General features: G+C 42.5%; 1 protein-coding gene and 1 long non-coding RNA gene across 2 annotated transcripts; both read right to left on the bottom strand.

The window, feature by feature from the left end:
* Positions 1–363: 363 nt before the first annotated feature.
* On the bottom strand, positions 364–11,268 carry MPC1 (mitochondrial pyruvate carrier 1). Its single transcript, XM_055714509.1, has 5 exons — positions 11,111–11,268; positions 6,141–6,144; positions 3,876–3,972; positions 2,145–2,277; positions 364–1,361 (listed from the first exon to the last, which is right to left on the bottom strand). Exons 1-5 carry the CDS (start codon positions 11,179–11,181, stop codon positions 1,343–1,345), a joined length of 324 nt encoding a protein of 107 aa, XP_055570484.1. The 5' UTR covers positions 11,182–11,268; the 3' UTR covers positions 364–1,342.
* A 4,825-nt stretch (positions 11,269–16,093) lies between these two features.
* Positions 16,094–17,755, bottom strand: LOC114016896 (uncharacterized). Its single transcript, XR_003561661.1, has 3 exons — positions 17,649–17,755; positions 16,717–16,925; positions 16,094–16,229 (listed from the first exon to the last, which is right to left on the bottom strand). It is a non-coding gene; the product is annotated as an uncharacterized LOC114016896 (long non-coding RNA).
* Between the last annotated feature and the right edge of the window lie 6,245 nt (positions 17,756–24,000).

Raw genomic sequence — 24,000 nt, 5'->3', positions numbered from 1 at the left:
GTAGCTATCATATGATTTGGATCATAGCATCAACCTAGGATTAAAGCAAGTTTTTAACTGACTATCTTGTAATTGCTAGAAAACAGTATGTAGTATTTACTCACCTGCATAGTGAGAGTCCTGAATTCAACCCTGCCTATCACAGCAGGAATACTTCTCAGTCAAGTATCCACATCCCTTTTTCCTTGGAGGAAGTGCAGGGTATGAGGCTCCAGAGGACACTTGCCTAAACTCAGTACATACACAGGTGAATACCATTTACTTTTCCAGTCTGTTTTTACTTCATGCTGTTAGAGTAATAAAATGACATTCCATACTAAAATTTAACTTTAGGATGCAGTATCACAATACGACAAACAAAACTTTTCAAAAATGTTGAAGGGATTTATTGCCATTTGCAACATGTTTATTGTTCAAAACCACTGCACTGAAATAAAACCCATCACATACATTCTTTGTCATCTCTATCTTTACAGCAACGTAACTTTCAGGCAGGTCATGCAGGAAAACACTCTCCCAATGAAGTCAAAAACTACTGAAAGGCACCTTGTGTCCTTCAGATCTTAGACTCCAGACAAGTTTTTGCCTGTATAAGGATTACATAAATCTAGAGCAACTCAAACAGTTGGAAAAAAATAAAAGCCATTTAGAACTTCTTAAAGAAGAGTATTAGACTTCATCGCCTTCCTTCATTCAGTGCTATGCTTTTGCTTTTCCAAGTCTTCTTTAAATAATGTGCGACATAAAAGTGTATGCTAATGAAGTCTCTTTACTGAGACAAGGCATGCAGTAAGGGAAGAGGAATAGCTGGTTACTTCCAGGCTGCCTATCTACACATTTGTTCTTGTAGAATAGCAAGCCACTGCTTAAGTTAAAAATAGAACAGGAATGAATGCACCCAAGTTAAATGGCTTTTAAGAGTATGTTAATACACAGAACAATGATACCACCTACAGTTCTGTTCACTGACCTCTGTTCATAGTGATTTGAGAAACAAGTTTTGTCAAACCATCATGGGCCACTTTTGTAGACTGTTAGATAAAAAAGTTGGTTTTCAAATATTGCTTGTTATTTGGATGACTAACTCTTTATTAAAAGGGTAGTTATTATGGACCTGTAAGGCTGCAAGACTTTAAATGCAATGGTTTACATTGCCGAATAGTACTTTTTAAAAGGCAAGATAAAAAAAAATTAGTAGAAGGATTCTTTGTGGGGTCATATTCATAGTAAGTTTTTCTGTTTTATCCCCACGTTGTAATTGTCACAGCAACTGTAGATGGCAAGTCTTCCTTGGTTGTAATTCAGGTTGAACACATTCCTTGGCTTATTTCAAGTTAGATGTTTAGTTCTTTTTCTCCATCCTGCCAAGAGAAGAACAACTTTTGTAAGAGTGAATACTGAACTGCAATTGCTATAAAAAAAAAATATCTGTACTTATAGCAGAACTTCAGGAATGAAGAACATTTGGCCAGTTATGTATGCAAAGGCTGGTCCACTTGCAGTTTTGCTCAGGTTTGGTTTTCCCCGCCCCTCCCCCCCCTTTTTTTTTTTAAGTTATAGTTCAGGAGGCTTCATTCTCCCATTGCTTCACATGGATTTCTTGGAGCAGAAGAGGGAAAAGCCATAATCCTGACTCATCAGGACTGCTTGGGGCAGTGTCTGCACTACTTGCTACACAATGAAGGACATGAGACTGCCTGCAGCCTGTTCCCCAGTCACACTCAGTTAAATTCATCCCATATATAGAACAGCCAGCTTAGAGAGGTTTTGCTTGATTTCTCTTTCAGATATACAATCCCTTCACAGTTTAATAGATGTTTCTGTCTCAGGAATTAGAGACAGACACATGTAGACTTAATACATGAAACACACCCCAAAATAGCCAGCAGATGCTGATAACCCTGCCTACATCCGTGACCATAAGGGTTTTCAGCCTTTTCTGTGTGCACCCCTCAGTTTAGGGGAGGTGCAAAGCAAGGTATCATAGTTCAGCCTACTGACAACAAGCCTGTTAATATGTTTGCAAAATGAAGTTAAATGACTCCAGAAACCACACAGAGGTTTGCACCACAGTTAAAAGGCACTAACAGAGTACTCCAAGAGCCATCAGTTTATGACTTGCCCTTTTTAAAAGCGTGACTTGCCTGTATTTGATCAGTCGTCCTCCTTGAATAAGTTGTGCAACTTCATTAGTCAAGTGGCATGCAAAAAGAAGCCAGTTCCTTGGCTGCACTTTGTAGGCAAATCTCATGAAAGTCAAGGAGTAACAACACAGTGCTGCAAAACATGATATTGTTAGTAGACTTTTAATATCTGCATTTTGTGGAGCCATAATTTTCATACTAGTAGAATGTAATGACAAGCAGAACACTCCTCACAACTTTGAGTTTCCCAGTAGTCCTACAAGCATGTCTACTTGAGGAATCCATGCAGGAAAACACACTAAATTGTTCACTTTTGCTACACAATAAATTTGCAGGGCTGCGGCTTTCCACAAAAACTCCTTTTCCTCAGACTTTCCTGTGATGCAACCGAAATCTTTTTCGTTTATTACCTAAACTATCTCAACCAGAGAGTAAGAGTCAATCTCAATGAGACAAGGCTTGTCCTACACAATTATTCTGACAATTTCTATGACAGAATTTTAAAAAATACTCTATTACTTAAACACAGTTCTTGCTGGGAACATTTTAAAATGGACTTTAAGAGAAGGAGCTTTCCATCCTCAGGAAATCAAGGCCATTCAGAACCATAAAGCTTTGTTACTTGTTTTTCAGCAAGATGAGAAACAATTTTAATCTACTCTCCCACTATAACTGCATTTAAATATAGGAAATTACAACTCAAAAAGTCACCAGTTTCACAAAGTTCTGAGAGTCTTAAAGAAAAGAAATAATTGGAAATTAAGTATTCAGGGACAACAGTCTTTTTTAAAGTACAGAACCTAGAAGATTGAAAAAAAATATTGTACACATATCACCATGTATATACTTTTAAAAATTAAAAAAAGTGCCTCGACTTTGCTGAGCTGGGTAGCTGCCACCAAAATGTTATTTACAAAACAGTTGTTATACCAGAGACTATTTAAACTGGTCTTCCATCCAGAGGAAGCTAATTAAGAGACTGAATTACGCTAAGCAGAACCTAGTGAACAGGAGGCTACAAATTTTCTTAACCTGAAGTATTTTGCTTTGGGGAAGAAGAATTACTCAGAATTAAGTTATTAACTGAGCTAAGGAAGAGACATAATGCCAAAATTATGCTATTAAACCTAGCAGATTTATGATCCTAGAGAAGAATTTGAACATAAGGACAGACATCTAGGCAAAGGCTACACATGTTCCAAAAAAGGTGGAAAAAGTATCGCTTATGCATTTAAGAAGAAATACACTTTTCTAAGAGTCACACTAGCCTCTCACAGGCAACTGTTTGCAAGGAGTTAATCTCCCTCAGCTGCTTTTTGCACCCTGCAGACCAAGCATTACCATTTCTTTGCTTTCTCAGGGTTGGTATTTGTCTTGCACTGACCACAAAGCATCATTGTTCTTTCTATGAAGAATAACATTGGGTAAAGAGATACATTCTGAACTAGTGTGTGCAGTAGTATAAGGTACTAAAAGAATGATATTTTAAGAGGGAATCTAGTGATCAAAACTGGTAAGACTTAAGATCCACCTACCTCTCCCCCCAACAAAAGTTACTGGAAAGCTCTCTGAAAGAGCTCTGCAATGTCTCAGCACTTCAGTTTTTAAGCGGCCTCTTGATATCTGCTTTGATCATGTGTTTGCAGGCAACTAGTAACAGATCACCGCTCAACAGACAGAATCTGTATTCTGTAGTCAGTGTACTGATGAAAAATTTGTCTTGGGTCTTACCAAATGTCATTCGGCCACTAATGATTTCTGGCGATTTCTTCATGTCATTAATAGCAGCAACAGGAAGTCCCCAGTTGGCAACTGGTCCCCAAAAGTGCTGTGAAGGAAAAAGAAAATGAAGTTACACAGAAACATGGTCCTCCTGCAGTGTTCCTATAGTTTTCCTTAGCTACACAAAGCTTCAGAGGACAGGGTCAAGGGTAAAATTCCAAGACAGGGACTACTTTTGATGCAAGAGAGAAAAACTAAACCCTCCTTTTAGCAGGATCTAGTCTTCAGGAGGGAACAAAGAACCACCCACTCTTAATCTTCTTGCAGACTGGAGAGGAACTACTCTAAGGCCATTGAAATCCAGCTTTGTGTAATTATCCCTCAGCCATCATTCAGCAGTCTGATTGGTATAGTCGTATAATAACCTTGATTTATATCCCACTTCTATGCAGAGAATTAGCATTCACCTCTTTCAAATAAGGCTCCACAAAAATGTAATGAAAACACAAGGATTTGCTGAAGTGAAGAAATGAACTGTTTCGATGTTATGCTGAGTGTTAAGAAACACTCAGCCAGCATATTCTTCCAAGTGCTTACATCTTCTCTTTGAAAGAGCAGGGCCCTGCAACCAAACCAAATTGTTACCTAAAGCTTCAACTACAATTGCTTGAACCACTCAGTGACTACCTAAAGCTCAGTGATTAGACAGATATGGCAGTAGAGCAGTTAGCTACAGGTATGTATGTACACAGAGAGAAAAACTGAGACAAAAAACAAAGAATCAACTTCGAAAAACTGACAAGAGCTCAGTTTGATGGGTATTATCTAAAAGACTCCGAACTGAGAAAAAATAGTGTCTTAAGTCCAATTTCCACTACTGTTACAAGTAACAGCTTCAGTAGAATTGTTTCCACAGTCATCTTCTAATGGGAAACAAACCATGCTCAAAATAACTTAGCCAGATATGGCAAGAGGTGCACCTTGTAAGAAAAAGCTTTGCAGATACCAACTATCCATTCTCCTGACACTTCCCCTAACACTGCAGATATTACAATTATTTGCAATTGTCAGAGGATATTTAAGTTTCTTGCAACATTAATTCCAAGACTTCTCTTGTAGTCTGGATACTAGCTTGTAACAGAACAGTGAGGTTAAAAGCCACACTTGCTTCCTGCAGATTTGGGTTGCAATGTAAGAAACTTAACTATAAAAAAAGTATAGAAAAAAGTGAGTTTAATTTGCACACACAGTTTTGACATTTTAACCTTAGTGCAATATGCAAAACAACATAGTATTTCAGTAAGTGTCTACAGAACATGCATTAATCCAAACTCAGATTCATAATAAGAGTATTTTGAAGAGTGCAGTAAGTGCATTTTACTACATTCCTACAGATAGGAAAACTGACATCTGTAATGGTTAAAGTCTTTCAGGCACATGAGAGGTAACATAGCATAACTGAGAAGATTGCATGTGTACAGCTATGGTTAGATAGCTAGTGTAAAAAAATGTACCTATAGCACCACTTACAAGATATCTTGCAACACAACACTGACAGAAAACTAAGTCAGCAGCACAGGTGTTATTTTATAGGCTTTAATGTAGCTATTTAAATAGTTTTAAAGGACAATAAGAGCACCAGAAACAAACATCTAGTCACAACCATGATCTGCACAGTAAAACAGCAAGACAACTCCTCTGTTGACCAGGGAGGCAGATTGGGAACCTTGTCACCTGAGATGGTTATCCAGTGTTAAGTGCCTCCAGGCAGGCTGCGCTTTAAAGTTTCCACACACAGAAACTGAACTACACCTATACAGTTTGTCTTTGGTCTGTGTAGGAGAGCAAGTCTTCCATAACATTATGATTCACAACATAAAAAACCCTCTCCCAGTTTCAGGAGCAAACTTAAAGGCTGAAGGAAAGAGTCTGTAGTGAGAGTTATATGGTACCATTTATTGTCTGACAAAGCTGGTTAAAAATAATCCAGGTAGTTTAGTTATGTACCTGTATTGTTGCTATATAGAAGAGTGGCTCCAGATTGATCTCATCTCCTTCGCAAGGAGTATGGAAAAAAAATGAAACCCCTTTAATTTTGTAGCAATTACTTTAGGAGACCTTAACCTCAGACTTGCATTACTAGTGCATCATTCCTGGAAGTCTGCAGCACGCTTATCAAATGCGGGCAAGGTCATAACAGTGCTCAGGCAAAAAGACTGCAAGTTACTGAAATTAGGGTGAACATGAAACTGGGAGCCCCCTCCATTTTCTTACCGTACTGTTTGAGTGGGCCATCATTATTTTCCATTCAAGAAGCACATGGAAGAAAGCAGAAAAAAAAAAAGTGTTACTTTCTTTCATAATCAACAAAGAGAGAAAGGTACCACAAACAGCATAGGTAGAAATCAGGAAACTGCCCCAGCATTAACCTTGCTTAATGTAACAGTATTAAAAAAAAATAATCCCATTTCCCCTCAAGAGCTGTCATTCTTACAAGTATTTGCTGCTCAAGTATCTTTTTCCTAGAAAGATAAAATCCCATTGTGGTCTGTGGAAGACATTCACCCCCCATAGACTTCAAAGCATTCAAGATCCCACCCCAACTAGTTTAAAAGGATGCCAAAAAGCCATCAAGGTTTGTCACAACAAAGCTGAACAGCTACAATTCCTCTGTGGAAGCTTTGAAGAAGTCACTTGGAATTCTTTTTATACCTACCTACACAAGTAGGTCAAACCAAACATTGCCAGAGATCATACTGTCACTAAGCTCAGGCCAACGATGGCTGTACCAGACATGAGCTTTAACACACTTTCAGGTATTTAACATGCAACTACACTTGGGTCATGTATGGAGTTCATGTAAGTGATTGTCTAGGTACCAATTTATGTAATAACTTAATGATCTATGCACAAAAGCTTGACTACAGCATATATTCAAGATTGTTTGCTACTATACCTTTTAAAATGCCTCAGAACTTTTAAACATCCTCTTTCTAACAAAGCTACTGATATGACTCAGTTCTGAATTACTACTTATAAGAAACCTGCTAATAATATAAAGCCTATAGCTGCCCCAAGCTGCAGAACGCTTTGTCACAGTCACTTCCTTCACGCTGTTTTGCATCTTCTTAGATTAGTGTTTTACAAATAGCTGTGTTAAGGGAACAGTCAGGTCTACTTAGGAAATCACACTAGATGTGCATTTCAGCAAGTCTTTGTTGTAAGCCATAGGGTGGTTCAAGATCCTTTGTTAAGGTGTCCTTGACTAGTCTAACCACTTGTTTTTTGCTTTCTTAAGTGAACTGCAGCAAGTTCATTGAAGTTTGCAAGACAAGTGCACACTTCAATTTTTTCATAAAACTTTACCTGAACAAGTTCATATCTCATGATACAATGTTTTTGTGCCAACAGAAGTCAGCCTTCACTTCTAAAGTGAAAGTTGTTTTCAGGCAAGTGAAAGCCTAAAATAGAATCTGACTGATGCTATTTTAACAGAGTAGGCAGCCCTGGCTGAGGTCTCGCAAGGTTGTCCTCACATTCACATGAGACTGGAACAGTTATTATACTCCTAGAAGAGGGCAGATCAAGGTCATATAGACTCTTCCAGAAGCAGGCATCCAGCCCCAAAGCTCTGCAGCTGCACCAAATGCACCACATCCAACAGTGAGGATACTGCAGCAAGTACATGCATGTATTCCTGAAGAAGTGACTCTGTTCCAAGACTTCATTTCCAAGAACTCATTCAATCCCTTGACAAAGGGAACACTTAGTACTAATGTCTCCAGAACTATGAACAACAGTTGTTGGATTTACTCACTCAGTTTCTGTGTGTCTGCTTTCTAGGTTTCTAGACATCAGCTGATCAATACCTTATATTGCTACCACAATCCATCCCAAAAGGGCTATACTGGGAAAAAGATTTATTTTTCCAAAGGTTTTGCATGTATTTTCCTCATACTGGCAATGAGGATATTAATACATCAGAGAACATTCTGCAAATATAGATGAACTGTCAGCACTTGTTTCCCCCACACTACCATCCCCTAAGTGGAAAGGGTACCCTTCCGCAAAAGGGTTAGATTGTTCAGTTGTCAGAGCATACAAGGTGGTGACAGCAGGCACCACATCCTAAAGTTTCCAGCATAACCCAGTACAGGACTTTTCTTTTTTTTAAAGTCCTAATGTCCTTGTGTTTAAAGACTTACTAATGAGAACTGCAGATCAGCTAAATTTAGTTATATTACTGCCACTAACTCTTTCTAAAGTTCATTTCCACTAAAAGAAAGGTCCTGGACAGCTTAAGTCAACATAAGTGCTCAAGCTTTACAAGGAATGAACTATCTATTTCAAAGCCATCTACACTAACAGCCACTAGGTTTGCATTACTGCTGAGTCATCAGGAAGAGATAGAGAAGTCCCCCAGAAAATTATGATCTCCATGCTCATTCTTTTACCAAAAAATTTTGGGACTCCTTAAGATTTGTTACTGAACTAATTTAAGCTCTGGCACCGTCCTATGGTAGAAACCTGTGCAGAGTGGCTTTTAGGTCTCCTCTCTCAAAAGGAGAGGAAAGCTCTTTTACCGGATGATTTCCAGAAGACGCTGCTTTAAATCATTAGGATAAAAAGACGACTCAGTTGCCTACTATTACTGGCTTAGATAATACAACTTTAGTGACAGCTGACATTTTTAGGATCTATAGAAAAAACCCACAACTTCAAGTTCACAATACATAAGAGCTACCAAGCTTTCATAAGCTTATCAGCTAGTTTTAAATTAACATTACTGCTTCATTTGACAAGCAGCAAAATTCTACCTACAGCTTAGTCTTACTATGCTTACTTTAAAGCATTAAGACATGGTAAGGGTAAATTCACATGATTTACAGTCATTGTGATCCCCATTAATCACCACTTGAGAGAAGCCAGATGTAAAACTGGCAGAACAATTAATTATTAATGACAGTTTTAAAAAGCAGTTTATCTTGTTTCTTCATGCAAGATTCAAAAGCTAACCCATGATGTAACGCAATTCAAATGCCAGATATATCCACCTGAGAAAAGCAGTACGCATTCATTATTCTTGCTTTCATGTTTTCAAGTTATGAAGCTACTTATTCTGATAGATGTCTGCAGTGTTGACCACCCCAAGCCACAATAACAGCACACTCAATTTCACTGCTTTAGATAACCAGCTATTCTATTTAGAGTCAGGCAATTTAAAGCACAACACTGGTATCACAAACAGTATCTCAAGTCATCCTTTCCCACAAACAAGCTTCACATTCATAAAAGCCTTGCTTCACTGCAGTGATTAGATGCTGATTTTTATAACAGATACCACAGTCTCAGAGCTTGGAGGAAACTCTTGCTCTGTGAGCAAGGCAAGAAGGGAATTTTCTTCAGGACAGAGTCCTGTAGTCTGGGGAAGCAAGAGCCTTCAGGAAGGAATGGAAGGAATGTAAAGAGGTAACAGCTCTAAAATATATACACTCCATTTCTCCTATGGAGAAGACTGAGTACAGTCTTTTACTGACTTATTTAAGTTTTAAACTCAACATAGCCAACAACTTAGACACTTGTCTCCTAGTAAGCAAGAAACAATGCTGAAAGGCCACACCAGATGGAGCAACTGCCTTGAGCCCTTCATGACACACCCAGTAACAGAAGTACAAATTACTCAGGTGTCTTTGCACATAACAAGGCAGAACTCTTACAATGGTAGAATCCTGTGGAATGCTCCTTTTTGCAATACAGATTTATTTATATAGGTCATTTCAAGACTAGAACTAGGATGAAATGCATCTGAAAAGGTTCACTTCAGCTACCTTTTCAGTCTTTGGAAACTGGCACTTCTAGTAAGTAACTGTGGCAGTATTAGGAAGCTGCTGCTCCTTCTTCCAGATTTTTATTGTTTTTTCTAATTATGAAGCAGTCCCCTGTTTGACTGGCCATTTACATGCTTCACATGAATTTTGGTGTAATCAGCTAAATGTGAACATTAAAATGCATTTAGCAAGCTTACACTGTACCATCAAAACTTTCAAAAGGAATCCACGTAGAAGCCTGCTCCTGCCTTTCTTCATTTTGTTTCAAGGATGTTCTCATATTTGACTCATCTTTTTGATCCACTGTTTCTGTGGAGCCTGACATTGCAACTGCCAGCCAAACTCTTCTGCATATTGAGCCTTTTTGTTACAGTTCCTCTTCCACGCAGGCTTACACCATCCCCTGCTACTTTAACCAAGACTAAGTTTCTCAGATAAACAGATGTCCTCCTACATGCTTGCTCAACATCAAACATCAGTTGCAATAGATGTAGGTAGAACAGCAAGCAACTTGCTTGCTCAACCACCTTTATTAGAAAAGCCCGGTTTTATTTGTTTGGTTTTGTCAAACTGCTTGTCAGCCAAAGAAACTTCAGCCTGCTTGAGACTGTTCCTGCACAGCAGCTCAACCAGATTGAAGCAAGCAAGCATGCCCCAACTGTATCTTTAAAAGAGGTTCTTGTGATTTCAGTCCAGGATGCCATGCCCCTGGCCACAGCACACAGCCCGCAGCGTGACACAAGCACCGAGCTGTCTGGGAGGTGACCTACGCCACACTCCCGTGAAACCGGGGCTCTAACAAGCCTCTGAAAAACAGCACCTATTAACACACACTCAGAGCTTTAAATAACCGCTCTCAGAGCCGCATCTACCACCAGGCTCGCTGCCACCCACCGCCGGGCAAAGCTCCCCGTGCCCTTGCCGCCGCCTCCGCCCGGCGCCCCCCGGGGCCGCTCCGCGCCGGGAGGAGCCGCGGGGCCCCACAGCCGGGGACAGGAGGTCACGGGGCAGCGCGGCTGCCGCGGCAGTTTCAAACCGCGTCGCTTCAAGGTCAAGGCCGGTTTCACCGGGGCGGGGCGGGCGGGAGCCTGACAGCGCCAGCATGCGCCGCCAGCCGGGGTGAGGACGGGCGCGCCGAGGGCTGCACCGGCGCCGCGACGGCACGGCGGGCCCCGCGCCCCCGCCGCCCCCCTCCGCACGGCTCCTCCCTCGCCCGACGGGCGCCCGCTCCCTCCCGGACCCCCCGCCGGTGAGGGCGAGCTCGGCAGAGGTTAAACGGCGCCGCCCGGCCGCCGCCGCCTCAGGCTCCCCGAGGCCGCGGGGAAGCGGCGCCGGTCCCGTCCCGCCGCCAGAGCGGCGGCCGCCCGGAGCAGAGGCGGGCGCGGCGGCAAGCGCCGACCCCCGTCCCGCGCTCACCTCATCAGGTAGTCCCTGAACTCCTTGCTGCGCACATAGTCCACTGCCTTTCGGCCCAGCGCCCCCGCCATGGCGGCCCTCGGCGGCAGGGAGCGCCCAGCCCACCCGCCTCGCGCGCTGCCACCACCGGCACGGGTGACAACTCCCCCGCGCCGCCGCCCGGCGCCCGCTTTACGGCAGCGCCCGCGCCACCGCCCCCTCCGTCACCACGGCGCTGCCGGCGCCTATTGGCCTCGGCGGCCCCGCCTCTCTCCGCCTGGGCTCCGAGCCCGGGGAGATGGCGAGGGGGAGGCCGGGTGCCGTAAAGCAACGCGGCGGGAGGAGGGGGGAAGTCGTCTCAAGCGCGACGAGGAGGGTCGCCGTCGGCGGAGCTGCCGGCATTCCTCTGCAGCCCGTAGGGGAGAGCCGCGAGGCGGCTTTCCGAGCCACTATTGGCTGCAGGGCGGCGGCTGGTGGCTTCCCATTGGCCGCCGAGGGGCGCACCCCGCCCCCGCGGCGTCTCGCTCCGCCTCCTCAGCCCTTCAGTGGCGCGTGTCAGGGGCGCTGAGGGCGTCGGGGGCCTGCGGGGGGGGGGCGCGGCGCGCCCGCTGCGCCGGGGTGCGGGGTGCCTCGCGCGTCCGCTCGGAGCTGGGTGGGGGCGGGGGCGGGCCAGCGCCGCTGAGCGCCGGTGCCGGGTAGCCTGATCCGGCAGGTGCATCCGTGAGGGGAGGAGCGAGGAGCGGGACGCGCCCGCGGCAGGCCCCGTCGGGCGGGCGGCAGGCCTGCCGTGCCCGCGTCGCCCTTGGCCGTTACCCGCAGCCTGCGGGAGGCGGGTGGGCGAGTCCCGGCTTCCCTCCGACAAACGGCGTTTTCCCCGTCCCTGCCATGGCTGAGCTGACAGAGGACACGAAGCCATACGATATGTAATGCAGGACAGAAATCTGAGGGACCGGAATTGCTTCAGTGATCTTTTTCATAGGGTAGTCCCGAGGGGATTTAAAGAGCCCAGTTTGTGGACCTGGAATTTTTGGAGCTTTTGAAGTACAGGGTTATGACAGCACTGCAACACTTCAGCCTTTCCCTCTGTACCTGGACTGGGCCAAGGTGCCGTCTCTCTCACCAGCACTTTCTGTTTCATACCTGAGCAGAGTTACATGCTTAGAAGGGAAGATAAACTCTAACCCTGCTAATACCATCTCCATAAAATTTGGGCCATACAAACAAATACCTATATGTGAATTACATCTTTTATCTTTGCTGAGTGCACTAGAGATAGTGAAAATGGATGTTTATCTCCTGCTTTCCAAAGAATTGCAGCCTCAGTTTTACAGTCTGGAACTGGAGAGAGAGTGCAGCCTGGGGCGTACCTATGCTCTGCAAGAAGCCCTGGAGGCCATGGGTGCTGCTTTGTTTCCTTAAAAAAAACCACAAAAGCATAAGGGCTATGCACCCTTCTCTTGCTGCTTGCTTGCTTGGAGAGCAACAGGTTTGAGGCAAAGCATAGTGTTTCCTCTCCTTTTTCTGTATCTGCAGCATATGATAGGACACCCCACAACCACCCCTGGCTTTGCTGTGTGGGAAAAAGAGTTTTAATCCTCTTGGTATACTGCATTACAAGAAGGCTTAACATATTAATTTCTGTGGACTCCTCATTTAAAAGCAGAAATGTGAATCTGAACGAGATCTCAAAGAATCATTTGTTTTAGCTGATTTGACTCGTGATGATGGAAGATGTATGGAAGTCAGTTCTATATGTTCAAACAAGAATTTCCTGTATCAGGATTCCATCTATCCTATATAGCCAGGCTCAGTCATTGATGTTAGAGCTACAGTTTACCTAAAAATGTAGCCTTGTTCTCTTTTACTGAAAATTTGTCATTTTTTTTCTTAACTCTGTGTATGGAGAAAAAAAAAAAAAGTCTGTCTGCATTAGAAGGCATCGTTGTTTAGTCTTTCTGGAGTAAACAAGTTCTTTCAGCCTTTTCTCACAGGCTGTGCCTTTTAAATCTCAACCTTTTCCTTACTCCATTTTTGTTTACAGCTTTCTTAAGGCATAGCCCCAACAAGGGTCAAAGCCTTCACCAGCAGTGAAGTACCCTTTTCTAATTTTGAGAGTATCCTGCTTTGTTTTCAAAGTGGTTAATGAAAGAATCATTAACTACAAATGTGCCCAGAAGAAACCAGTCCCACATGACAGGCTCTACCAGTTACACAACAAAAGCAGCTAACAAGGATCTAAAGTTTGCTTTTGCTGCAGTTCTGTATGCATTTATAGTAGTTTTATTTGCATACTATTTTTTAGGTTTCTTGTAGGGGTATCACAAGCTGTATAAAAGACTCCCTCAATTTATCACATTCACAGCTTCCTTTTTACCCCCTTAGCCTGTTCACCAGAGAAATTGGATTGGATTTGACATCAGTTGCTCTTGACAGGTCCGTGTTAGGGGTACTTTTAAGCATGTTGTTCCCTGAGTGAACATTAACTGACTGTTTAATAAATTATTCTAGCATTTTTTTTAAAATCAAAATTAGGCCATTTGACTTACGGTTTCCTGGGTTCTTGTTAACCCCTTCTGTTCAGACACATGCTCTTCTCCAGTGTTGGACTGCCCTGTCCTCTTCATGAGCTCAAGGATAATCATCGATGATCTCAAATTGCTTCTGCTAGGGCCTTGTGGACCTTCAGAGCAAGTTTCTTTAGGCCATGCCACACACTTTTTCTAAAATATATTTCACCTGTTCTTCTCCTGGTCTCAAGCATGCATCTATCTAATTTTTCATACTGAATTTAGACCTATTTGAGTTGTTATTATTACCATACTTCTGCCTTTACCTGTTATGAGCTCTTTCTGCATTATTTAGTGACTGCAGTTTCCTTTATTTTAATTTTTAATGCTTTTATCAAACTTTTTAGTTGTCTTTTTTGTCCGATGATAGTTGAAACTGATTCCATACCTTAACCTTTCTGATTCTGTTATCTGCAAGCTGACATTGTTCCTTTATTTTCAACTATTCATATGTTCTTTTGTCTGTGTACTGTATGTTCGCTTTTGATTTTTAGGTCATTAAATGCTTGTGAATAAGCCAAGCCATGTATGTCTCAAGATTGCTCCTACATTTCTTCTAATGAGAACAGGAAATTGTAGCTGGTTTGTTTTTCAGACAGATCCTCTGCAATCTTTTATCCCTTAGATTATCTTCACAAAAACCCTACCTGCCATTTCCTGGAATTTCTTCCTGGAATTCCCATTGCTTTCATTTGTTTCTCATTAGCCTTGTACTTCTGACCTCTGTGAGGAGATGCTTCTGAAGCTTATTAGGCTGACCAGTTATTCTCCTTGTTTTCCCTCAGCCTTTGGCCAGGTCACTACTTTTTTAACTCAGCTATTGACTTTACTGGCCGTCTTTAATCACTAGATTAGCAAGCTGGTGCCTTGAATTCCCTTCCTTGTTTTTAGCAGATAGACTCTAGGGTTGTCCAGCAGTTACTCTACATGGGACACGCTCTGATAACAGAAGTTTTATGTAGATAGCATTTCTGCAGCTCATCATCCCTTGCTGCCAGCACACAGCTGCACTCTCCTGAACTGCTGCCTGCAGCTGAGGGAACGGAGGAGAGCATCCCTGGCTCCTTCATCGTTGGTTCCAAAAATCTTCAGTGCTGGTGGTTTTGCTCACAAGGACGCATATGTAAGGTAGCCAGAGCTGTGTGAGCCTTAGTAATTTTTTGCAGTATCTTGGAATTTGTATCTGTGAGGAGGTGAGCTGCTGGATGATGGGTCTGTTTAGCAGATGAATACTGTGTCTTCCTTGGAAGAGAGTCTCCATATCCCACATTCCTTATCTCTGTGTGCAGGGGTGGCAGGGGCAAGCCTCCCAGCTGTGGTGGATATATAGCCTTTTCTTCTCTTCATCTCAGAACTGCAGCTCAAGAACCAGCAATTCTAGACCTCATCAAATGCAGATTCAGCTGCTGAGTAAAACAGCCTGCAATTTTTCTCCTTTTGGGGCATCTCTTTCTTCCTCTTGACATGTCTTTGTAGGCACATGCATGGTGGCATGTCCCTGTCAGGGTGAGAGGAATGTACTATCTGTCTGGCAATAAAACCAGTGAAGAAAATAGTGTTACGGACATTGCAGAACAATCTACTGAGGCTATGCAGTAGTTACGGTACTGGCATAAGACATGAAGTCAGTCCTAGAGGATGTACCTGCTATAACTGTTAACAAACATCTGCAGGGGAGAACGATGGTGCCTTTTCCCAGCTGTGAAAGGAATTGCAGGGAAACATTATTTAAATGTTGCATGACAGACAAGGGAACTACAATTAAACAAGCTGTTCAAGAAACTGTGACTTCAGGACTGAAGTAGCTATTATTTCCCTGCTGTGGTACTTCCAAAGTTGCAGAAAAATATGGAGAAATACGTATTGCTCAGACAGTCTTCCTAGACCTTCTAATGAAATACCTGTTCATTAAATGGACACAAATCCTATGGTATGTAGATGAGAAGGTTGACTAGAGCCATTGACTGACATTTAATCAGCCTGCAATATCAAATGGAGCCAAGCAAGAGCACAGGTTGATGTGATACTTGCATTTATCTTTTGTGTCTTTGACTACAAGGTACATTATCCCTGTGTGCTGGCAGGAGTGCTTGAAGAGTTGTAGACTGAATGCCCGAGAATGCTAACTCGGGAGGCTGCCTTATGCATCTCTGCAAAAATCTCTGCAAATGCGTGGTCAGCCCTGACACGTTTGCAGAGACATCCTAACAGAAATATGAATTTAGTATTAGTCTAAAGAAAACTAAAATAAATGCGTAACAACTAAATCACTTTAGAAGGAGCTATACCTCACTTTTGAAAACATTTCCTGAAATGCAGAAATTGTTTTCTCAGTGCTGAAAACCACAGAAGCTAGCAGGTAACAGTTTTCACACTGACCATGGAGTTGGCACACTATCACACAAGATCAGCATATATAATTTGCAAGTTTAATAGTTTCTATGTAAAACCTGATCAATTAGGATAAATTATTACATTATGGAACTAGAGGCATTTAATCATCTGCAGTTTTCAGTAGGTTCTGGAGTAGGATAAAACATCAAAAACCCCCTCATTTGATTCCAGCTGAGGACCTGCAAATAAGACAATGTTGTAATATTAATAAGACTGCAAGAAAAAGACAGACCCTCCTCTATTAATGGCCAAAGGAACACTATGATGTAGGAATTATAATGAACAAAGTAAAGAACTGAAAAATAAAATAGATGCAAAAAGGATCTGGAAAAAGCAGCTACTGTGATTAACAATCGTTGTAGGCAAGCCAAGCAACAGCTGTGCATAAGGAACTGAAGCAAGGGGTGCTACCTAAAACAAAGAAAAAAAGAAAGTATTTTGTGAGCATAGAAGACAAGCCTTCCAGGCAATTGTAATTGCTGCTTTTCCCTGCCTTACATGCAAAAAGACCTGTCTGTCGTGATTGGATTATGGTTTGGTGGGTCTGAACACTTGAAGCTTTTATTAGCGTAGTTATTCCTGTTATTCTAAATTTACATACGTAGGAAATCACACAGCTCTGGCCCTAATACAGTCTATATCATAGGCACATATAAAACAGCTTACCCTGTGCTGTGAAAGGCATATAACGTCCAGAGTTGTGTACAGACAAGGAGAAACAAGTACAACGCTCCGGCAGAGGGTTGGTTGAGTTTGCAGCTAGGCTGCACAAGTGCTTTTTCTCCATGCCCGAGAAACAGCTTGGATTAGATGGAGGCCACTGCTCAAGGGTGGGAGCAGCAACCACCCGGCTGCTAGTCTGACAGCTTCAAACCCTGTTCAAGGGGTGGGGGAAAAAAACAAAACCAACCCAAACCAATATCTTCCCCTACTTAAACTTACAGTACAACTGTTCTTATGGGCAAGTTTTCTCCTAAGATTTTTTTTTGCTAATAGCCAAATAGCTGTAGATAAAGGATGCACCCTGCATGAGTAGCACTTCATGTGTGTGGTGCAGCAGAGCCTCAGGGCAACTGGAAGATGTGGCTTTTCTGTGATGAGGCTGCTCTGAGTCTTTAATTAGTCACACATGATAAAATAGGCAGCCAAAATTGCAGCTGAAATTACTTAAGCCACCTTCATGCTGCAATACCTGTAGTGGTGATGACTGAATGCATCTGTTTTTACCATCATGAAGACTGAATTAGTTTTAATTGTTTTAAGATCTTTTACTGAGCTGAAGCTCATCTCTATTTATTTAATTATGTTTCAAATGAGATAATTGTAGGTTTTATTTCAAAACATAAAACTATATTGCTAGGGCTGTTTAGTAAATCAGTTTTTACAACATGGGGAAAGAATCCAGTTAATGGGTTTATTCACAGGTTGCTTATGCTCCTGCTTAGTAATGTAGATACAGGTGCTGGGCTACAAGGATATAGTGGTTACTATTTAAAAATGGACCTTTGTAACAGTAATTGTTTTTTAACTTATAAAATTCTCTTAAGTAAAGAAATTAGGACAATAAATGGTCATTTTCTAAAAACCATGCCACTCACATCCATGTAAGAAGAAACCCAAACCTGCTGTTTCTAGCATTGAACTGCTGTACTGCTGGTATCCTTGAAGCAATTGTGGATGATTATTTAGTGTTTGGGAAGGAAGAGGTGAGGGCTGCTTGTTCCATCAGGTGCACTCTGTACTTTATATTGCTAAATCGGGTCAGCTGAGGTAGGAGAGCCTCTTCCTGTAACATGACCTTACAAAATTCTCCTGCTTCACTCGGGGAAATCTTTTACAGTGAAATGACATACAGCCATCACTGTAATTATGTTCAGAGGAGCAGAGCAGTAGGGCTGGTGGTGCTCACTTGGCAGCCTGCATCTCTTAGCAGGCATCAAACTGGGCTGCAAAGCAGTGTTGGTTACCTCATTATGGAAAACCTGCTGTGGTGATGAATCCAATAGGATAACAACAACTAGAAATATCTTCTATTCTATTTAAAAAAAAAACTATTTCCTTTTTCTGAGGAAGAAGTATCAATGATGTGGCATGAACATCTCAAGTAACATTGTGAGAAGGTTTACTCCTTCCATCACTGCCTTGCAAAGTGTGTCTTGAAACACTTGTACTTCATGAGAAGAACTAGTCATGGGTTTTCTCCCAAGCTTTCTGTGTCCTTCTTAATGTGTTTTATCCAATAAAAACATCCCACAGGTTATAAGGAGCAAACTAAAATCAGGGTTCTGACTGATGGCAGAAAGTGAAGGGCTCAAAGTTGATACTGTTAGATAGGAACAGTCATTTTAGCTATGTAATCCTTTCCTCAGGACTTATGGGTCTTTTTTGAGCTGAATAAATATAAATTTAGTAGAACATGATAAAAATGTAAGTTCTTGGTATGTTTCACCACTAATAAATTCACTTAGCATATTTAATTATGCTGTTTCCCGGTGCCTTGGCTCTACCCAGCCTAAATAACCCAAGTGAGGCTGGAGGATGGCCAGGAAGGGGGGATCATTCCTACAGAAAAGTACAGTTCTGTGCTTCCCTCTTCTTCCAGCCTTTCCCCTGTTAAAGAATGACTACCCAAACTACTGCCACTGGAAGGCCTTGAACATAAATATTGGTAGACTTGATTTAGGAAAAAAAGCAATTAGCACACTTAAGCCAGAAAGGCATGATTACACCAGGGCTCACTTTGGTCTAATTACAGTATCCTTGGTGCTGTTTAATATGCTTAAGTTAGGGTCAGTTTTTCACTTGATGGACTGAGATTTCTCCTGCTCACTGGAGAACTGTGAGAGCAAGACAGCATCTAGGATGCCCCCGACTTACTAGAGGAAGCCAAAGGTTGTCTTTGATTGAATTGGTGATGCATGTCCAGATAGGGACCCTGAAATCACCTTTGGCCTATATCTTTAACTAAAAGAAAGGGGGGAAATTTCAGTAGACTACAGTGGATAAACAAACTGTGGACATACAAGATGAGTAACTTGAAGGTAAACATGCCAAAGTCCTTTCCAAAGCTACTGGGATCAAAGTGAAATAAACAATAGGTCCTGATGGACTTCTACAAGGCCATCCAGGACTCAACAGGGAGTTATTTAGGTTTATACAAGGTCTGAGAGAAAAAATAAAAAAGTACTGCTTCAAGTGTGTATACTTTTAAAAAAAATAGATGCATTTTACTCATGTACCCAAATGTGCATGTGCAAAAGTGAGATGGGTAGTTATAGACAACCTCCAAACTGGAGGGTCCTTTTCTTGTCAGAAGGATTTGAAATACTATGTCCCACAGACATCTGAGGCCATCTTTTGTATGGGTATTAATCTTTCAAATAAATATTAGTATTAGGTAGCGATGCTATAGTTTGAGTTCACAAGGACTATCTGTTTTTTTGCAAGAGATATTTTGTTTTTTACACTGAGAGCCTTATAAATTAAATATGAGAGCCAACATCCAAAAGCCATGCAATACCTTGCTCCTGATCCTTGGCAGCTGGAGTGGACCGCAGCGTCTGCCCTGCAGACCCAGCTTCCCTGCCAGAGTGGAAGTCAAACCTTTCACACTGAGCAGGAAGCTCAACAAAACCTAACCAAGAGGAGATGTGGAGCAGAGGAATGCCCTTATTGTGACACCACCCTGTGACTTTGGTGCTTATTTCTGCTTAGAGTGTCCCACCTGAAGGCTGTGCAGAAGTATGTTTTCACAACTTGCTGGGAGCAGCTCCTTCCTTTCTGTGGAAAGCTCAGGAGGAGGCAGCGTGAGCTTCACCTGTGCATCACATGAAACCCCTGTGGTTCCAGGGCTTGCCAAGGATGCTGCAGATCAGAGCAGGGAACCGCATCAGCTCCTTCCTCAGGCTGGTGTTGGTCAAATGCACATATCCCATCTCCCGGGAGTGTGATGCAAGCTTCCAGCTGTGTAGATTTATTTAAGGCTCTTTGGGCTCAAAAGCGGGACTGTCACTCTGCAGCAGGGCACCCCGATGGGGCTGGTTATGCAGCACTTCCAGACTAAGTGGCTGTCTTGCACAAGATCTCTGCCACATCATACCTCAGGGAGACTGCTCCTGCAGTGTTTGTCACAGAGGTGGAACAACTCTCACTAGATGTGATTGTTAGTGTTTAGGGTTTATCAAAAATTGTTCTTATGGAATTGCTAACATTTACAATCTTGAAGCTGAGGGAGGGAGCGGGGTAGTGTCTTCCCTGGAGAACCACCTTTTTTCACTGTCACTCTGCATTATTATGAACAGGATTTGCATTTGTTATTGACAATTTACTTCCCACTTTCCTTCCTTTTTTTTTTTTTCAATACCCAGGATACTGTGATTTGGACCTTGAAGCCTCTCTGTCTTTCTTGGAGTACATCTTACAGGTGTGCAGAAGCTGCATGAAGTCAGTTCATGAGTCATCATTCAGCTCCAGGCCTTGGAAATTTTAAGAATTCAAGGTTTTGTGGTCTAATTTTCACTCTCTCTCAAATAGCTTAATTCTAATTGGAGAGCTTATTGAAGATTAGACCCTTCTTTATCTCCATGTACTGGAAGGTTTCACTCATGTTTGACATCTGTTTGTTTAAGGCCCTCCTGTTGTTCACAGGATTAGGACACTACTAATGCTATTGTAACTGACTTCGATCTTAAGGCAGTGAGCGTTCTACTTTTTTTGGGGAACACCATTTATCCAGTCTTGCTACAGGTTTTAACCATATTGCACCAATGGTGTGAAACGGTATTCTAAATTAACATTATAGATAGTTGTAAACATCACAAAATTTCAGAGGGATATTCTATATTGTTAAAGACAGTAAAGACACAAATTTAAACAGAGCGAGTTGATTATTCCAGTTGTTTGTGGCCTAATAATCTTTGAATTAATCTTTGGAGTTCATCCATGAATCCTGTGGAAACCTGATCTGTTCTCTCAGTGCTGACTGCTTGTGGTAGGGCAGTATGAATGCATGCCATATTTGAGGCCAAACGAGACCATCATAGCATTTAAATTCATTTCCATATTACTGCAGACTATTGAAGTCATCCACTTGCCGCTGTACTAGCTTTGTGTCTCCTAAGGTGTGTCTACTGAAAGTGACTGAGAGGAATGGCAGACCCCTTTTTCTCTTTGTCTTTCAAACAAAACAGATTTGTTTTGTTCCAATGAAAAGACAGTCTCACTTCTAAAACTGTGGCTGCCTTATTTCCATTCTGCCACTGCACCCAGATGTTTGCCCGCTTTTGTGCTTCAGTCTGGCTCTCTGTGTTTCCAGAACGTGGGGGTTTCTCCCTGTGAAGACTCTTGTAGGCAATAATCAAGTCGCCTCTTGGCCATCTTCAGGATAAGCTGAACAGGCCAGGGTCTTTAATCATCTCCATGATAGGCATTTTGTGTTTTTCTCTGCATCTGAACTCGGCACACTTTAAATATATTCAGTGATATTCATTGGTGCATTTTAAAAACGGCACTTGAGGCCTGAATTATGGGTTTTGCATGCCGTTTTCTTACCTTTAACATATACTGCCTAATCTCTTCTTCAACTTTCCTTTAGAAGCCAGGGATGAAGCTTCCAGTTACACTGGTGAGGTTTTTCTTGTAATTCTTATAGATTGATTTTTAAAAGCATCAGGTGCTTGTTGCTGATATTGACTGAAAGTTTTGAGAAGACTGAAGCACTGGCATTTAAGCACAGAATGTGGCCAGTGGCAATGGATCTTCCCCAGTTAGGCATCCTACTTGAAATTAGGCATAATCTGGGAGGAAGCTTCTGTGACTGAGGGAGCCACCCAGCCTTTTTCAGACTGAGGTTTTAGCTGTTGACTGCATCACAGTGGGGGTATTCTTGACTTGAATTGCTATAAATGGTGTAAAAACATACCAAGTTTAAAGGTCATGCTAGTGTAAGACCAACAATATCTGCATATGTTGGTGGGCATAGTAATATATAACTCACCCTGTTTCAAATGTCTCCAAATACCTTAAAAGTGAGTGTTAAGAGGATGAGGCCAGGCTTTTTTTCAGTAGTGCCAAGGAACAGGACAAGGGGCAATGGGGGCATGAACTGAAACACAAGAAGTTCCATCTGAATGTGGGGAAGAACGTTTTTACCTTGAGGGTGACAGAGCGCTGGAACAGGCTGCCCAGAGAGGCTGTGGAGTCTCCTTCTCTGGAGACGTTCAAAACCCACCTGGACACAACTCCGTGCAACCTGCTCTAGGAGAACCTGCTTTAGCAGGGGCTTGGACTGGATGATCTCCAGAGGCCCCTTCCAACCCTGGCCATTCTGTGATTCTGTGAAATGCCAGTGCTGTGTTTTTCCTCACAGATTATCTGATGGTAGAACATGGGGCCACTTGGAGACTTCCTGGAACTAGGGATTGTGCAAATTGTGTGAATGTGCATGTTGGATACCTGACATGAGCTTCACAGAAGGTTGCTGTCATTCCTGGGCTTGGGAGAGTAATAACAAATTTGCACCTGAATCACAGAATAAATAATCCTCACCTTTGCTCAGCTGAACATGCACTTTTTTTCAGTGAGCCAAAAGCATGAATACATCTCGGCTGTGTATTCCACCTTATTTCTGCCTGTCTAAGCACACATTTGAGGAGCGTGTTCGTTCCTGGACAGTTTTTACCTGTGTGTATTAGTCCACAGACATGATAGAAAGATCGCAGCCCCAACAACTAATGTGCAACTCCGCTCAGAGTGTAACAGATGGCAGCAGACTGGTGCTTGAAGTGAGACCAGAGGTCCAAATAGCAAAAGATCAGCACTGTCAGGACTATTTAAAAGCTTATGGGTCACTCTTGTCACTTCTCTGAAGTGAAATGCAGGTTGTTGCTGTTCTCTGTGTTTAAGGTTCCATTGTAACAGCTAATGTTCCTAAAGACTAAATTGTTTTAGTACCAGCAGATGAAATAAATTTACGCCTTTAGGAAAAGTCTCATATGCTTAAATCCAAATTAAATCCAATTCTTTTCTCAGTATGCTGGTTTTGACTTCGAGGCGACATGGTTACTGACATTAGGGGATGACCACCCCACTGTGTCAGACTCAGTTGAGGTCACTGTAAATAATAGCATATGTGGAGGTTCACTTCTGAAATCCAAGTCAAATGCTAAGGTAAAACGCACCTTCACGCCTCACATTGACTATCCGTTGGAGAAGCAGCTAGTCTGAATGGGTGAGTAAAGCAGATCACTGATTATAACAGAATATACAATACAGAGAAGAGCCCAGACAATAACGTGACAATTGGAAAGCCTGGGTAAATGCCCTGGAAATCAGCAGCTCTTCACTTGCATGCCTTGGAAAGGAGACTTTCCTTAAAATAGAAGCCTGCTTTCTACAGTAGGGAAAGTGTGAAGCTTTGTGACTGTGGCTGTTTTTACCAGTGACTGCAGGATGGGAAGAATACTGAGGCAGGAGAGTGCCAAGCCAAAACAATGTGCAGCCTCACCGCAGACAGTGAGTCACCAGCCTTTTTATAAACCAATTTCCTCAACAAAGAATGGAATTGAACTCCGGCCAGCTTTGCTTGTTTAGAAAACAGTGAGAGCACCACAAACAGTTCTCCAGTCTATCTAGAAGAATGGACAGAGTTCCTCTTCTTCCATCTTGCATCTGGACAGCAGGAGTAGGGCGTCTTCAGCAGCCAGTGCACTGCGAAGTGGTCTATCGTTAACCTGAATAGCTGGGCATAGCTTGTCTTCAGCTTGTCATCACAGCTTTTAATGCAAAATCTCTGCTTCTTTTCATCTTCAGACATGAGCTATCATTGTTACTGCCTGTTATTTGCCTTGCTGTAGTGCCTGGGATGCTCAGCCAGCAGTTATCCTGCCCTTGAACAAGGTGCTGTACAGGCATATAACAAGACTTTCTGAGACTCAGGACCATGCTGATGGT

This window comes from Falco cherrug, chromosome 6 (assembly GCF_023634085.1).
Source record: "Falco cherrug isolate bFalChe1 chromosome 6, bFalChe1.pri, whole genome shotgun sequence".
NCBI classification, from domain to species: domain Eukaryota; kingdom Metazoa; phylum Chordata; class Aves; order Falconiformes; family Falconidae; genus Falco; species Falco cherrug.
Note: the sequence above shows the minus strand (reverse complement) of the source record. Positions and strands in the feature narration are given on the sequence as shown.

Excerpts from the sequence above, each read along its gene's own strand:
- MPC1 (XM_055714509.1), bottom strand. The coding sequence starts at position 11,181 with ATGGCGGGGGCGCTGGGCCGAAAGGCAGTGGACTATGTGCGCAGCAAG. Across the intron at positions 2,278-3,875 it reads TAGTGGCCGAATGACATTTG|CACTGTGTTGTTACTCCTTG; the intron begins GTAAGACCCAAG and ends CATGTTTTGCAG.